This window comes from Harmonia axyridis, chromosome 2, assembly GCF_914767665.1.
Source record: "Harmonia axyridis chromosome 2, icHarAxyr1.1, whole genome shotgun sequence".
Lineage (NCBI taxonomy): Eukaryota > Metazoa > Arthropoda > Insecta > Coleoptera > Coccinellidae > Harmonia > Harmonia axyridis.
Genome location: NC_059502.1, coordinates 20968041 through 20983804, shown reverse-complemented (window position 1 = coordinate 20983804; position 15764 = coordinate 20968041). Strand labels below are relative to the sequence as shown.

Below are 15764 nucleotides of genomic sequence, written 5' to 3'. Positions count from 1 at the left end.
GTCTGACTTTATTTGGATGTCATGGGCAAATTCCAAAAATATTAATTTTACAAATAATGAACATGAACATAATCAAGTTCACAAATTATCTTTGAAGCTGTTTAAAGGTTTGAAAGATAATATGAATAATAAATATTTAAGATGTTACTTTTCAGAAATATGTAATATCTGAAAAAAAAAAATAATAAAGGTACAGAAAATAAATAGGAATAAAGAGAATTTCTCAAAATGCAGTTTGACAATGTCGAAAGAAAAAAGTCCAAAGGTGTTAAATCATAAGATCTCGGTGGTCAATTGTGATCACATCTTAGAGAAATATCACGACCAGGAAACTTTTCTTGCAAAATTGTGGTTGTTTCGTTGCTTGAGTGCCACGTAGCTATGTCTAATTTTGAATAAACTTCGTCTTCATTCATATTTCCCAATTCCGGGCCTATAAATCATCAATAATAGCCCAGTAGCGCAATCTATCCACCGTAATAGTTGCACCAGCCACGTTTTCAATGTACCACCAGCCTAAAAACCGTCAAAACACTGACACCTTGAGGATGGTTGGGCTTTTCAACAATCAGTCTTGTAGTGTCCGAGCCTAAAATGCGATAATTCTGCTTATTAATTGGCTGAAGATGAGTTTTCGATGATAATTCGGATCATTTTGATGCATTTCATAGACCCTATCAGCGCAAATTTTTCTTTTTACCGAAAGAGGGCGCGACCTGAGAAAGTTTGAGAACCACTGGTCTACAACAACAATATTCTCAGTTGATCTTGAGAGACGCACACGGTTTCGATTCTTCACATCACTAACTTGTCCCCCAATAGCTCAAAATTTTCCACCAGTTTCACTATTTCCAGCCGAGAAAGTGATTCACGAAGACCCAAAAGTGCTTTATTATTGCTAATAGTGACTTCAAAATTGTCACCATTTTTATAGTGAATTTTAACAATTTCGATGCGTTGTTCAAGCGTGTATCGTTCCATTATTAGTGATGGCGATTTATCAAATGTTAAAAGATGACAGATTCAAAGATGACAGCTGCCCAAATAACCTAGGAATATTGAGTTCGTAATTTGTTTGACAGGCCGAGACTTGATTGTCTTCAAATCTTCAAAAAAAATCGAGGAAAACATTGACTTGACGTTATTATCTTTCAACTGGTTATCATATTATGTATATGGTAAATACCGGTGTAAATTTGGCAGACCGTTTCCAGCAGACTGTTTGACTGAAACACCCGAAGGCGGTGACCAGTGGCGTGCGGCAAAAAAACGATTTATTATGGAACTACTCACTAGATCGGATAGAAATTTGGGAAGTGGGTTCCGTATAGTATTCAGAGTATCCGTTGGAGGAAATATTGATTTTCTATAGATCTCGGGATATTTTAGCAACGTTTTTATTCAAATTATCATCAGTCTAACTTGAAAAATTCATATCTACGCGTCGGAGCATAACCATATTTGGAATGTAGATTACTAAAGGATGTGAATAAACTGTGAAAAGATGATTGACTTCCCTTGGGATCCAGGGGTAGTTTTTTCAACCCTTAAATTTCGAAAATTCGTAACTTCGTAAATACGAGTCGGAGCATAACCATATTTGGAATGTAGATTACTATTGGCGATGTGAATAAACTGTGAAAAGATGATTGACTTCCCTTGGGATCCAGGGGTAGTTTTTTCAACCCTTAAATTTCGAAAATTCGTAACTTCGGAAATACACGTCGGAGCATAACCATATTTGGAATGTAGATAACTATTAGCGATGTGAATAAACTGTGAAAAAATCATTGACTTCCCTAGGGATCCAGGGGGGTATGAATTTATTCATAACTTCCACTGTTTTTGAAATTTTTCATTTAAATTTGAAAGAATGTTTGTGTTCAATAGGTGCCTTTTTTCTGAAAAGAATTACCTTTCAGTTGCCACCAGTGGCGTACAAGAAAGACATCATGGTCTCTTTTCAACCCTATTTTTACGCCACTGGTGTTATCAGAAAAATGTTACATATTTCGAATTCCACTTTTAGTTTTGAGTGAAAAATGTATTTTTCTTTGAATCCGGAAAAACTGTTTTCAAGATAATTGAACTTATGATTGCAAACATACTAGTAATGAAAAATTTCTTGTACAGAAATTACTAGTACAAATAACAACTGAATATTCAACGAAAAAAATTGACACTTTCACAGGCATTCTTTCACCTTAGCTACTTTCTTGCATAGATACATGGTGTTGAATTGAAACCCTTCAATGAGTAATCAATCTATTTGAAAAACAAATGGAAAAATGGATGTGAAAGTGTAATTTTTTTTTATTGAATATATATTGGAATTGTAAAATAAATTTCTGTCAAACAGACTCGATAATTTGCATTTTTTATTCAAAATTGAATGGAGAATGTGAGAAAAGCATAATTTTTCGGATTTGACCAGTGGCGTGAAAAATTGGGGAGAAAAGTGACCATGATGCCTGTCTTGTACTCCACTGGTGGCAACTGAAAAAGTGATTTTTTTCAGAAATACGGCACCTATTGAACAAAAATAGTCTTTCAAATTTAAAACTGTGGAAACTGTGAAAGTTGTGAATGAAAATTACTTTTAATTTTTCATATTCAACACCCTGTATCTTTGCAACGAACGATATTTGAGAAAATTAGGAAAGTCTTATTTAATTTTCAATTTGGCACCATAGTTTCTGGGCACCCTGTATAGTGACGATGCAGGAATCGTTCGAAAACTGTCCTTCATACCGTTGAATTGAAATCGATATGATGAAAAATTCATCGATTAGTTCAATAATTGATTAGGTATCGATCTCTTTATATTATTAGAATTAAATGGCTGCTATGAATTGATTGAGTCTCGACGAAGTTTATGTTGAACGTCCATCCAGTAACCGATCAAAATGCCAACACCCACTCGGTATGTCGTAATGAGTTTGTTATTGATGCATGTTTACTCTATAAACAAGCCGAGTTGAGGGGGTAGGCGCCTCTAGAGGAGGACGCTAGTTGACATGGAAAATTTTCTGTGTGCTAGATTCGATCAACTGGTTGAAATGCACTCGATATAACAGAATTTTGATGCTTTGGTGTAGAATAACATGCATTGCTAAGAAGGATGATATTTAATACAATATGTTTTCGACTAATACGTAATATAGCACATATAAGGTGATTCATTGGTAAATGGACGAAAACTAATTTCAAGGAATTTTTTTCCCAGATCCGGCCTAGGAAAAATTAATAAGTTATATCCATCCCAAAAAAAACACCCTATACAGGGTGTCCCGTAAAGACCACGTCAAACCGAGGGAGAATGTAGATCAAAGGATAACCTACCTGCTATGACAAAATTCCCATTATAAAAGTCTTACCGTTTTCGAGATATATTTTTTTTCGGCAACCGTCCGGGAAGTGCTCACTTCCCGGACGCTTTTTCTCTGAGAAAGTAGCATTTCCCGGCCTAGTCCGGAAAGTACGTACTTCCCGGACTAGGCCGGAAAAGAATCATAGAATCCATAGTAACCGAGATAACGGCTGACAGTTCATATGAAATTAGTTGTCAAAAATTTGCATGTTTTTTATCGCAATCGCAATAAAATATGGAAAGCAGCAGCGATAGTGTTATTCTACATGGTTGCCGAAAAAATATTGTACGCAACACGCCCGAAAATGGTTTTTTTGGACTCACAGACTTCCAGGACTCGCTTACGCTCGTCCTGGAACTTTGTCTATTCGTCCAAAAAAACCCTATTTTCCGGACTTGTTACGTAAATTACTATTTTTTTAAATAATGCATTTTTGCCCCTTTCAATAGTTTCGTCCTTACGGTTGGTACAATTTTACCCTTTTTGGTTAATTTTTTCAGTAAAATATTGCTGAAGAATGATTTCAACGTTTACATCAAAAACATCCTCTGAACATTTTAAAGGGGGGCTATGAGAAATATTTTTATTGGAAATTTTGGTAGTGGATTATTTTGTTCATGAAGTTTAGCCCATCGTAGTGGAAAAAAATGTACCGAGCTACTGCTGCACATTACACCAATAAATTGTCTATTTTATAGTGATTTCAAAGAGGTATCACACAAGTCATTTGTTATTCAAAGAAAAAAGATATGGCTGTTTTTATCCAAATGGGTACGTTTCTGACAAAATCAAGTTTGTCAATTGTGTTAAGAAATCTTCGATGTTGCATTACTTAGTGAACAATGGCAATTATTTACGTGCGGAAATATTACTCGCATAATTATTCACCTCAACGAAATTCAATTTTGCCGGCAAATTTTGCGAAAACATCATGCAGATCCAGATTTTTTCGAAAAATTTCGTCAAAATTAAATTTCATTCGGTACATATTGATTGTACCAATTGAATTGCACAACGAAATGCAAAGTTTTGCAGAGGTCTTTTGGAGAAATCTGTAATGATATCAATCAGTGATATCACCACTGAAAACGAGAAAACGATAACATTGAGGATAAAATTTATTTATCGAATATCTGAATTGAAAATAACCAATAAAATGAGTCCTGAAAAACATAACATCTTCATGGAAACCTATAAACGCTATAAAAAGCCTTTGAAGCAGGGAAAAAAATTTCACAAAAATTGATCAAAATGACCACCTTATTATTGATAGTTATTGGTTTTCTAATAATTTCTTGATTATATCGATTTGTTTCAAGCGTCCTCGATTCTCTGAAGAAAAAATCATTCTATCATTTATTCGTGTCAAGTAAACTTATGATTTCAAGTTACCCCAAACAATATGATTCAAGTCGGGGCTCCTTGCAGGCCAGTTATGGGGTCCACCGTCCATCCCTACCTATCCAACGATTCTGAAAATTTTCGTTCGAGAAATTGGTCACAATGGCCTTGAAATATTCCCATATTTTGTTGTTTGTTGAACCATATTTATCAATTTTTCCTAGGCCGGACCTGAAAAAAAAATTCAGTTACTATGTCCGTCTAGTTGTTGCAGAGAATAAACGTAATAAATATCAAGAAAATATATAGTTCGAAAGTTATTGGTTAATTGAAGAAACTGACAAAATCAATAAAACATTCTGTATCTTGATTATAAAGATAGATAAAACCTTAAAATATAGGTTATTTTGACTCACCTCAGTGTCCTCTTACCGTTAGCTTCCGCCATTTACCAATGAATCACCCTGTATAACACATGTGTGCTTTGATATTTCTGCAAAGGATGAAAATATCCAACTATGTATGTAATTACCTGTTTTGAATTTTTGTTTTGCAAATGAAAAAAGTGTTGACAAGTTCAAAATCAGACATGTTTCATTTTGGAGGGATCTTACTTTTGATTCAATAAATTTGGAATGTATTTGAAAATTTTGATGAATAATACTTATTGTTTGTGATGTGTTGATCCATTTGCGGCGATTTTTTGGTATGGTTAAATCCTGCTTTCTGATTAAAATCGGAAACGGTATTTTTATTTCTGAAACAGGGTTGCTTTGATTGGATCACAAACCAGGTTTGTAGAGTCACGAAAATCAAGTTGGCGTGTACTTCCACACCATAAAAACTCGTCAACGTCATACGTCAACGTCATACGTCAACATCAATGTCAACGGTTTTACGTACTTAAATTGTCATTTGATAATGGAGCCTGGACTTTATTATCTTGTACATCTACATAGGTTCGTACATGCTTTTCGATCGACACTTCAAAAAGTACATGCCCAAATTAATCACATGTTGAATTGATGAAATTGTTAATCATCCATGCCTGCCCTGATTATATGTATGATGACCGCTTCGATCGAATTTTGAGAACTACCTATTTGTCGGTGAGATGAATAAGCAGATCAGACAAAAATGATAAAAAGGACGTCTTCATTGTGTGGTACTATCATAAAATTACGAATATTCTCACCGAGTTTACCTGTTAACTTTGGGGAATACCGATTGGTCATTTGGGAGTGACTACGTTTATTCTGACAGTGAAAAATTTTGATTATATACAGTCAAAATGATGAGAAAATGTTTGTAGCTGGTAAAAAATGCGTACAAAATGCATATTGAGGGAGATATATCTTTCCAAAGTGGATAAAATTAAAAAAGTTTCACCGCATAACTTCTAAACGGTGAATGCCACCAGATTGAAATATTTTTTATTACATTTCTACATTTCTGATATAGGTGTAAAGGGTGTTTTTAGAGGGTTAGTCATAATTATTTTGTGACAATTTTTTTCGTTGTATTCGTTTTGGTGAAAAAATGGAAGCATTCGATGTAGCGAAAAAAATTACATGAAAAAGGTACCCATATCTAACTACAAAAAGTTGAACTGTTTTCGAGATATTTGAGTTGTTGTAGTCACATTTCAGCAGATTCATTCATCGCGATATTCATCGATAACCATAAAAGTTGTTCCAAAAAAATCATGACACCCTCAAGAAACACCCTTTATAACAATATCAGAAATGTAGAAGTGTAATAAAAAATGTAATTTAACAATATCCATTTATGCACGAAATTTCAATAATGCGGCATTTTCCATTTAGATGTTTAGAAGTAATGCGGAGTTTTTTTTCAATTTATAAACTTTGGAAGGATATATCTCCCTTAATATGCATTTTGGGTGTATTCATCAAATTATACTTATTTTTCAATGTACTATCACCCCCAGGAAGGTTGGTACACATTTTTGACCGTATACAGGGTGTGTCAAATTAAGTTGGCACCATTGCTAACTCCGTTATTATAGATGCTACGATGTCGGTTAAAAAGGCAAACTAGTAGCATTTTTAGTGGTCTTCTCGATGCCGATAACAAAAAAAAATGAACAGTCGCGTTGTCATAATATTTCATAAAATTATATTTTTTTCAATGGAACACCCTATGTTTTTTCATGCATTTCGATTCGTAATAATATTCTCAACAACGAAAGCTCATTTGACTTTTTTTTCGTAAAGGTGAAAATAAGACAGTTGTATTAATAGGAAACATTTATAACAAACGGATTTGATAAAGCGCTATAAATTATCGAGTAAATGGTCAAAAACACCGCATTCTTGTTGAACACATATTTGGGCCCTTCTATTGACACCATTGATTCACAAAATGAATGCTGCTAGCGGAATGGCTTTAAGATGGAAATTATCGTTTTTTCTATTAATATCAAATAGCTTAGTGGTGGCGATTGAGTGGTGCTACATGATGATCACGGGTTTCACGAGTTCACATCCCAGCGCACTTTTTTCTTTTCACTGTCTTATTTTGCTATTAGTAACAAAATATTGTCATTCGTATAAGTACAAAAAATAGTTGCTTGGACAATCATGAGGTTTATTCGCCAAAAAAAAATCATTTTTTTGTACTAACGAACGAAATAAATATTTCAAAATAAGTCTCTCATTTTTTAGGAAGAAAGGTGATATGAGCTTTGTTGTTGAGAATGTTATTACAAATCGAAGTGCATGAAAAAATATAGGGTGTTCCATAGAAAAAAAATATCATTTTATGAAATATTATGAACGCGACTGTCAATTTTTTTTTTGTTCTCGGCATTGAGAAGACCACTGAAAATGCTACTAGTTTGCCCATTTAACCGACATCGTAGCATCAATAATAACGGAGTTAGCAATGGTGCCGACTTAATTTGAAACACCCTGCATACCTATACAGGGTGTTCCTAAATTGAACGTACAAACGAAAAGGGGAGATTCCTTAAGTGAGTTTAAGAAAAAAAAGTCCCATAAACATGGGGTCGCAAACGTTTCGTTTTCGAGATACAGAGTGTTTCTTGTTGTAATACATTTTTTGTGTTGATTATACGAGTTTATCGAAACTTTATGAATCATCGCTACAGATCAGGAAAATTTCCATAATAACTGACACTGAATTCATTCACCACAGCTTACAAAGTGGCCTTCCCATCATAATTTGGATTTTCACGAGGATTTCGAGAGAATCGTTCAAAATTTTTTTCTCGAAATCGTTGGTAGATACGACAAAACTACAAGAGACCGAAAAGTTTAGTATAAGAACAAAGCTTCTTTTTACATGTTTTCAAATTAACAGTTGCTCACCAAAAAAAAGTTCTGCAGAAGAACAGGTGGCAGTGTTCCAGAAAAAATATCACCCTGTAGATATTCTATCGAAATTGCCATGTCACGTGGTGAGAACTCTCAAATGTAATATCTATGCCAAATTTCAGTTGAATATCTTGTGAAGTGTAGATACTATGAGAAAAAAACTTGAAAAAAATTCAAACTTCAACACTCTGTATCTCGAAAACGAAACGTTTGCGACCCCATGTTTATGGGACTTTTTTTTCTTAAACTCACTTAAGGAATCTCCCGTTTTCGTTTGTACGTTCAATTTAGGAACACCCTGTATACAGTTATATGATGTTTCGCAAATGGCGGATGAACGGACGAGCGCACAAAAGCTCTGGAATTCACGTGAGAGACTTCCTCATTGTAAATTAATCCATCGAGTGCATCTACAGTACGTTCTTCGCAACAAAGTTATGTTGTCTGTCATCTCGTTTTTTTATACATCCATTACGTTTATTAGTACTCATCTCGACCATAAATGAAGCCGCCAAATTTCGAGCACGTTCCCTAATGAGTTTCGAGAAACGAGAGCGTATAAATCATGCTATTTCGAAAACTACAAATTATGCAGCTGTCGAATGTCGGAGAATGAGGCAATCGAGATCGATTTAAACGTCGATAGACATTCATGTCCTACAAAGCGAATGTGCAGGATATTTCGAAGTTCCCGTAATAATATCTCGTGATCGCTTTTCTGTCACTTGAAGGCGAACGGAGCACTTGAATTATATAAAACGACGTATACGGTTCGATATGATGATTTATATTTCGAGGAGTTCGATTCATTTGGAGCTGAGAGAGCTATCTTGCACAGCTTGTCACAGTTATTTATTTATTCGAGTTTTCGTTCGATTGAATTATGGGATGCAGTTATTGAGTGTTTGAATACTGTTCTGTTATTTTTCACGATTTGGTTTGTTATTTCTAATTGTAAGGTGAAATTTGATTTCAGGGTTAATACTGAATATATTTGATTATTATAGAATTGTCACATGAGGCAACGTTTCGGGCAGTGCCCTTTTTCAAGCCTGTAAAATATATGAAAAACATCCTTAATAAAACATCACAATGTAACTAACAATAAACGGACAAGTTGTAATATAGATATTTCTAGAATATAGAATTTCTTTCTATATTTTTTTAAATAGAAAAGAGATCTAATTCCATATCCGTTTATTGTTAGTTACATTGTGATGTTTTATTAAGGATATTTTTTATATATTTCACAGGCTTGAAAAAAAGCACTGCCGAAACGTTGCCTTATATGACAATTCTATAATAAACAAATATATTCAGTATTAACCCTGAAATCAAATTTCACCTTACAATTAAAAGTGAACAGGGTAAATAATAAATCAATAAGTTATTTCTAATGATAAAAGTTTGGAATTGTTCAAAGAGAAGCATACTGAACATTTGAATAATTACATAGAAGTACAACTTTGTTTCCGCCGTTTTTTTTCCCGAAATTCGAGGCTTTATTAAAAAAACTGGTTATACATTTATGATTCAAAGTATTGTCCATCGCTGGCCACTACTTTCTTCTTTCTTTCGGGCAGCGAACGAATCCCGCGTTGGAAAAACTGGTCATCTTCTGGAGCGATCCACGAATGTCATCACTTGTCATAAGACCGGAAGTGTTGGTCAGCCAGGTCGTGTGCCATTGTTCGAAACAAGAGTCCGAGGGAGCAACGTCCAGAGAATACGGCAAGTAGGGTAGGACCTCCCTTTCAACGTTTCCAAATATGTTTGACCACTTTCGCAAGATGGGTCCTGCATTGTCTTGCTGCAAAATCACTGTATCATGTCTCTCGTTGTATCATGTCTCTCGTTGTATTGCAGCCGTTTGTCTCCCAATGCTCAATGCTTCAGTCGGTTTTAACAACTCATAATACTCTACGCCGAGCTGGTCCCACTAAACAATGAGCATGACCTTGGAACCCCTTGAATATTCGGTTTGGCCGTCGACGTGGAAGCATAGCCGAGATATCCCCATGATTTTCTGCGCTTGGGATTATCGTAGTGAACCAATTTTTCGTCTCCATCAGCAAAGCGATGCAAAACCCCTTCCGTCTTTGTCTTGCAAGCAGTTGTTCACAAGCGAACAAACTCCGTTCAATATCTCTCGGTTACAACTCGTATTCAACTCAATTCAATTTCCTTATTTCTGAACCATTCCCATGACTTTCAGGCATTTTGAAATGGCTTGTTGCGTCATTCCCAATGATCCTGTCAATTCTTGTTGCGTTTGACACGAGTCTTGATCAAGTAATGCCTCCAATTCTGCATCTTCGAAAACCTTCTCTCTTCCACAGTCACAAAGTTCTTCGACGTCAAAATCACCGTTCTTGAAACGATGAAACCACTCTCGACACGTTCTTTCACTAATATTGAAAAATTCATAACTCCGAATTTAATTGACCTAGAACTTGGAGACACATATTCAGAAAATTGAAAGCATATATAGCTGTGAGAATATGTAATACAATTCTTCACTGCACAGTCATATTGCCCTTGTAGTTTCGGATTTCTCTGAATATAATCATCGTTATTGCCATTTTATCTCGAAAACACTATGGCAGAGGATAATGATCCAAGGTTCGAGATTTGTTTTCAACTTTGCAATTTGTATGATGAAATAATAAAGCAGAGTGTGAAATTTGTATCCAGTGTTTTTTCTTGGAAGTCATCATGATATGAAAATTTCCCTAATTTAAAATTGCTCCAAACTTTCTGGAATAAGGTTTCTTGGAATTGAATAAGGATCAACTTCCTTTAGTATTCTTCTCTCATGAATCAGAAGGTATAAAAATAGACATGCATATTTATGCATTTACAATCAGGAACCATGAAGAAAACACAGTAATTATTATAAGCAATTCATTTTCAAGAACCCCTGCAATTCTACACTTATTGTGTACAATTTTCAAACCAAAGAAAATCTATATCTCGAGCTGAAGGACCTAAGGTTGATGGCGCTTGACTTTGAGTCATTAAAGACATTTTCTGTCTCTATATGACGTACAGTGTACAGGCTCTAGACGTTTTCTCGGATACTATAATAGATTTATTCATATTAATCGATCTAAAAATCGACTGCTTGGTCACATTGATCCTTTCAGCTTGTTTACTGATTTCAGGGGATTTGAAGCCTCAAAATAAAAATAAAATTGATTTCAAACTGAACGATATTGACTTATCAAATTGAAATCGCACAGTAATTGACTTCATGTACTTCATGTAGTTTGGAAGTTTGTTTCGTTTCAGTAATCTACATTTCTCCCATTATTTTACGACATGCGCGGTTGAATATTTATATTCCTATTAGCGTTTTGATACGTAGGGTAGGGTAGGTGATTTTGGTTGAACTATACAATTTAGCGTTTTGATACGTAGGGTAGGTAATTTTGGTTGAACTATACAAGAGTTTGGGTACATACTGACTGACAGACAGACACGAAACAAAGCTATCTTCGGTAGACTCGGAAGCAAAATTAACGAATACGAATACGAATTATCTATAGTCTAAGAGCCAGTGGACGGCAGACCGCACATATTTTAGGAAAGCTCAGAATTTCGTCAGTGAGTCTGTTGTACCTACCGACCATGAAATGGGGTTAGCTGAGGCCAGCTCAACCGCGCGACTGATGGTGGAAAAATTTAATAAAAAACATATATTTTAGGAAAGCAGCCGATTCAATATTTCAAAATACACTATTATAGCTATTCAAAAACGAAACGGCAGACGATTATCGCGGTGGCAGAAATTCTCAAAAAAAAAAAAAAAATCAAGAGACCTTTTTTTTTCAGTGAAACCCTGTTGATTTCAGAAATTAAATAATTTTCCCTAAAAAAATTACAGTGGTGTAGATTTCCAATAGAAAAAGGATCATCGCACCCCTATATCTACGCCACTGGATAATTTTGGCCGAAGACACTCTCCTAATTCGAAACATCACATTAAATAGATCTCAATTCCTGAAAATTGAAACAATTAATGTAATATTACAAGAGTAAGAAGTAAAAACTAATTTCTTTTTTCAAACTTAAACACCCTGTATCTCTAAAACGAAGCTTGTTAGGATATATGTTTATATGAACTTTTTTTCATAAAAACAGTTGTTATATCCGACGCCAAAGTTATTGAACTAAAATCTAGACAAATCTGCATTTTTATATTCGCGGAAGAGACAGATTTTCTTGTCTGCCAGGTTGAAGGAACCGACGAACTCGTCTGCCCTTAGAAATATAAGCTTCTGAAACTTCAAAGAATAATATATATGAATTTCAAGTTTCCTAAAATACTTTTGAAAATTTTTTTTTTTATTTTGAAAATTTCTTCCACCTCTTCGCCACCGTGATAATCGTCGTTTCGTTTTTGAATAGTTATAAGAGTGTATTTTGACATATTTAATCGGCAAGCTTTACTAAAATATGTTTTTTTATGTAATTTTTTCCACCTGTGGCTCTTAACTACTGCTGAGGCCACAGCAACCGCGCTTAGCTAACCCCCATTTCATGGTCGGTAAGTTCAACAGTACAGCTCAAGGTCAGGTTGTTAAAATGTTACGTATTCCCTGTGCTCCTCTATGGAATGGAAGCTTGGACAATAAAACAGGATATTAGTAATCGCCTGGAGGCCTTCGAAATGTGGACATACAGGAGAATACTCAAGATAAGGAGGATAGACAAAGTACCAAATACAGAAGTGCTCAAAATAATGGGTAAATAGAGGGAAATACTGAACAAGGTAAAAATTGGAAAGTTGCAGTATCTGGGTCATGTGCTGAGAGGAGAGAAATATACCTTATTGCAGATAGTGATACAGGGAAAGATACAGGGAAGAAGGAACATCGGAAGAAGGAGAATTTCCTGGTTAAACAACTTGAGACAATGGTATAGTATATCCAAAGTCACTTGGAGGAAGATGAATATTTCGATTATACAAGGTTCGTCCAAGTTTCCAGAAAATCCTTTGGGACCAGTGAATTTATTGCCTAACAATACTTTCAGATAAACCCCAGTATTCTGTAGATCGCGGTATCCACTTCAAAGGGACATCTATGGCCAAGCGTTTTTATGGACTAGTTCAAGTGACTTTGAATAAACTATACAAGTGCAGTTCTGTTGAGTTGTTTAGGGCTGCAGTGTCAAAGATGAAGGTAACCATTTTGGTAGCCAACCTTCTGAGAGGAGATGGCACCTGAAGAAGAATAAGAAGAAGAAGTACAACAGACTCACTGAGGAAATTTTGGGCTTTCCTAAAATATGTGTGGTCTGCCGTCCACTGGCTCAGACTACTAGTATACGTAAACAAATTAATCAAAAAGAAGACGAACATTCCTTAGTTAATGATGACCTGAAAATAATCGGTAAAAATTTGGGACATTAACGAAGAACAGATGGAAAGCCCAACAAATCTGACAGAGAATTTGATCGGATATCTACATAATTAACGATACTAGGTGTTGAGATATCAGGTGTGTGAATAAGTCTTTCCCGTTTTTTGTAAGAGATGGCGCCACCAATACTGTGCGAGTATTTAATGGTTACATATGTCATAATCAAAGCTTATTCATCTGTCAACAATTCCACACTAACACATTAGTTGAAATTTTTTCGCATCATAAATTTTTGAAATCGTGAAAATGTCGAAATTTGAGCCGAGTCGACGTCATTTGCGGGAAGTTTCACTTTATTGGTTCAATTCGAAGAAATCTGCTGCCGAGGCGCATCGGTTGCTTCAGGAAGCTTATGGAGAAGGTTGTGTCGATGATTCAAGTGTTCGCGGATGGTTTCGACGCTTCAAAAGTGGCGATTTCGACGTGGAAGACAAGGAGCGTTCCGGGCGGCCGCAAATCTTTGAAGATCAAGAATTGGCGACTTTGCTTGATGAAGATTCGTGTCAAACGCAAGAAGAACTTGCTGAAGCATTGGGAGTTGACCGAACAACCATTTCCAAGCGTTTGAAAGCCATGGGAATGATCCAAAAGCAAGAATTGGGTGCCGTACGAACTGAAGCTGAGAGACGTCGAACGGCGTTTTTTCACTTGCGAACAGCTGCTTCAGCGACATAAAAGAAAGGGTTTTCTGCATCGTATCGTGACTGGCGATGAAAAGTGGATCCGTTACGATAATCCGAAGCGAAGAAAATCATGGGGACTACCCGGCCATGCATCATCATCGACGGCCAAGCCAAATATTCATGGCGCTTTAGCGAGTCTTTCTCGAGCTAATATTTAGGTGCGCCCTCTCCCGGGGGCATTGTGTTTCGTCCCGAGATCGCTGGTGGACTCATCGGTTAGGCTATCCAGCGATCTCTGCCTAAGACACACCTTCCCACCCATCGGGTGAGAAGTGAATCGGCTGCTTTGCGTCGACCCCTATAAATACGCCGGGGCCGATGTTGTGTGGCGCATTACGACCATGGCGCCATCTCTGAGCAAACCGAGTCACTACAGCGCCAAGCTCATGCTCTGTATATGGTGGGACCAGCTAGGTGTGGTTTACTATGAGCTTCTGAAACCGAATGAAAGGATCACAGGCGAGGTCTATCGACGACAATTGATGCGTTCGAGCCGCGCACTGCGAGAAAAACGGCCACAATACTCCGACAGGCACGACAAAGTTATTTTGCAACATGACAATGCTCGCCCACATGTTGCACAGCCGGTGAAAACATACTTAGAAACGCTCAAATGGGAAGTCCTACCCCACCCGCCGTATAGTCCAGACATTGCTCCGTCTGATTACCATCTCTTCAGATCGATGACGCATGGCCTGGCTGACCAGCACTTCCATTCCTACGAGGAAGCCAAAAAATGGGTGGATGACTGGATAGAGGCCAAACCGGTCGAATTTTTTCGCAACGGGATTCGTATGTTGCCAGAAAGATGGGGAAAAGTTGTATCTAGCGATGGCCAATACTTTCAATAATTCATTTGTAACCATTTTTTCACAATAAAGGCTCAAAACTTGAAAAAAAAACGGGAAAGACTTATTCACACACCTGATAGGTGTTGAGATACATATATCCATTATCAGTAGCTGCCATACCTGTGAACGTAATCGAGGTCTCCCCGCGCGCATATGTTCCGCGGCGTTCTCGGTGGAAGTAAGTGAACCGTCGTCTTGGAGGAGAGAACCCACGGTACCGCTATCCACACCGCTCAGCTGTAGGCCGTCTCTCAGGCAGCGCGCAGTCCATTTACGCTAGCGAAAGGGTCTCGACGTAGCGCAGTCGTCGAATACCGTCTCGTTTTCACCTAGTGCAGCAACAGGTGACGGAGCCGTCGACGCGTGGTCGCCAGAGAGTTCTATTTCAGTGATATACCGGGTCCGGTGCGTTCCTGAGACGTCCGCTCGTCTCGTACACACAGTAGTGGTGCCCCACGTTGTTCTGTGTGCGTTGTGGTTGTGTGATGTGATAGTGCCCGATCCCCCGATGTCTCCCTACAGCCGATACAGGCCCTTGCCCGGCTCCGACGGGCTGTCGGTTCTGCAGACGCCTCCGGCTTGCAAGCAGTCTCCGCAGGCCTCTGCGTGCCGGTTTTTGCGCTGGATCTCGAAGCTCGGACCGCAGTCGGTCAACAAACAAACTGTTACTATAGGTGGGTTTTTTTGAGGTTTTTGTTGTGATGTATAGGGTGAGTCGAAGATGTGTACCCAG

General features: G+C 37.0%; 1 protein-coding gene across 5 annotated transcripts in view; it reads left to right on the top strand.

The window, feature by feature from the left end:
* Positions 1 to 15764, top strand: part of LOC123673676 (serine/threonine-protein kinase tricornered) — a 185229-nt gene that overhangs the window by 6539 nt on the left and 162926 nt on the right. The window contains exon 1 of one of the 5 annotated variants that reach the window (XM_045608272.1): positions 15224 to 15705. The exons of 3 other annotated variants lie outside the window; for them this stretch is intronic. In XM_045608272.1, coding sequence (XP_045464228.1) covers positions 15540 to 15705 — 166 coding nt within the window. In that variant the 5' untranslated portion in view covers positions 15224 to 15539. Of the gene's footprint in view, positions 1 to 15223; positions 15706 to 15764 lie in introns of those variants that run through there. One more of the 5 variants, XM_045608269.1, reaches the window with a different exon arrangement.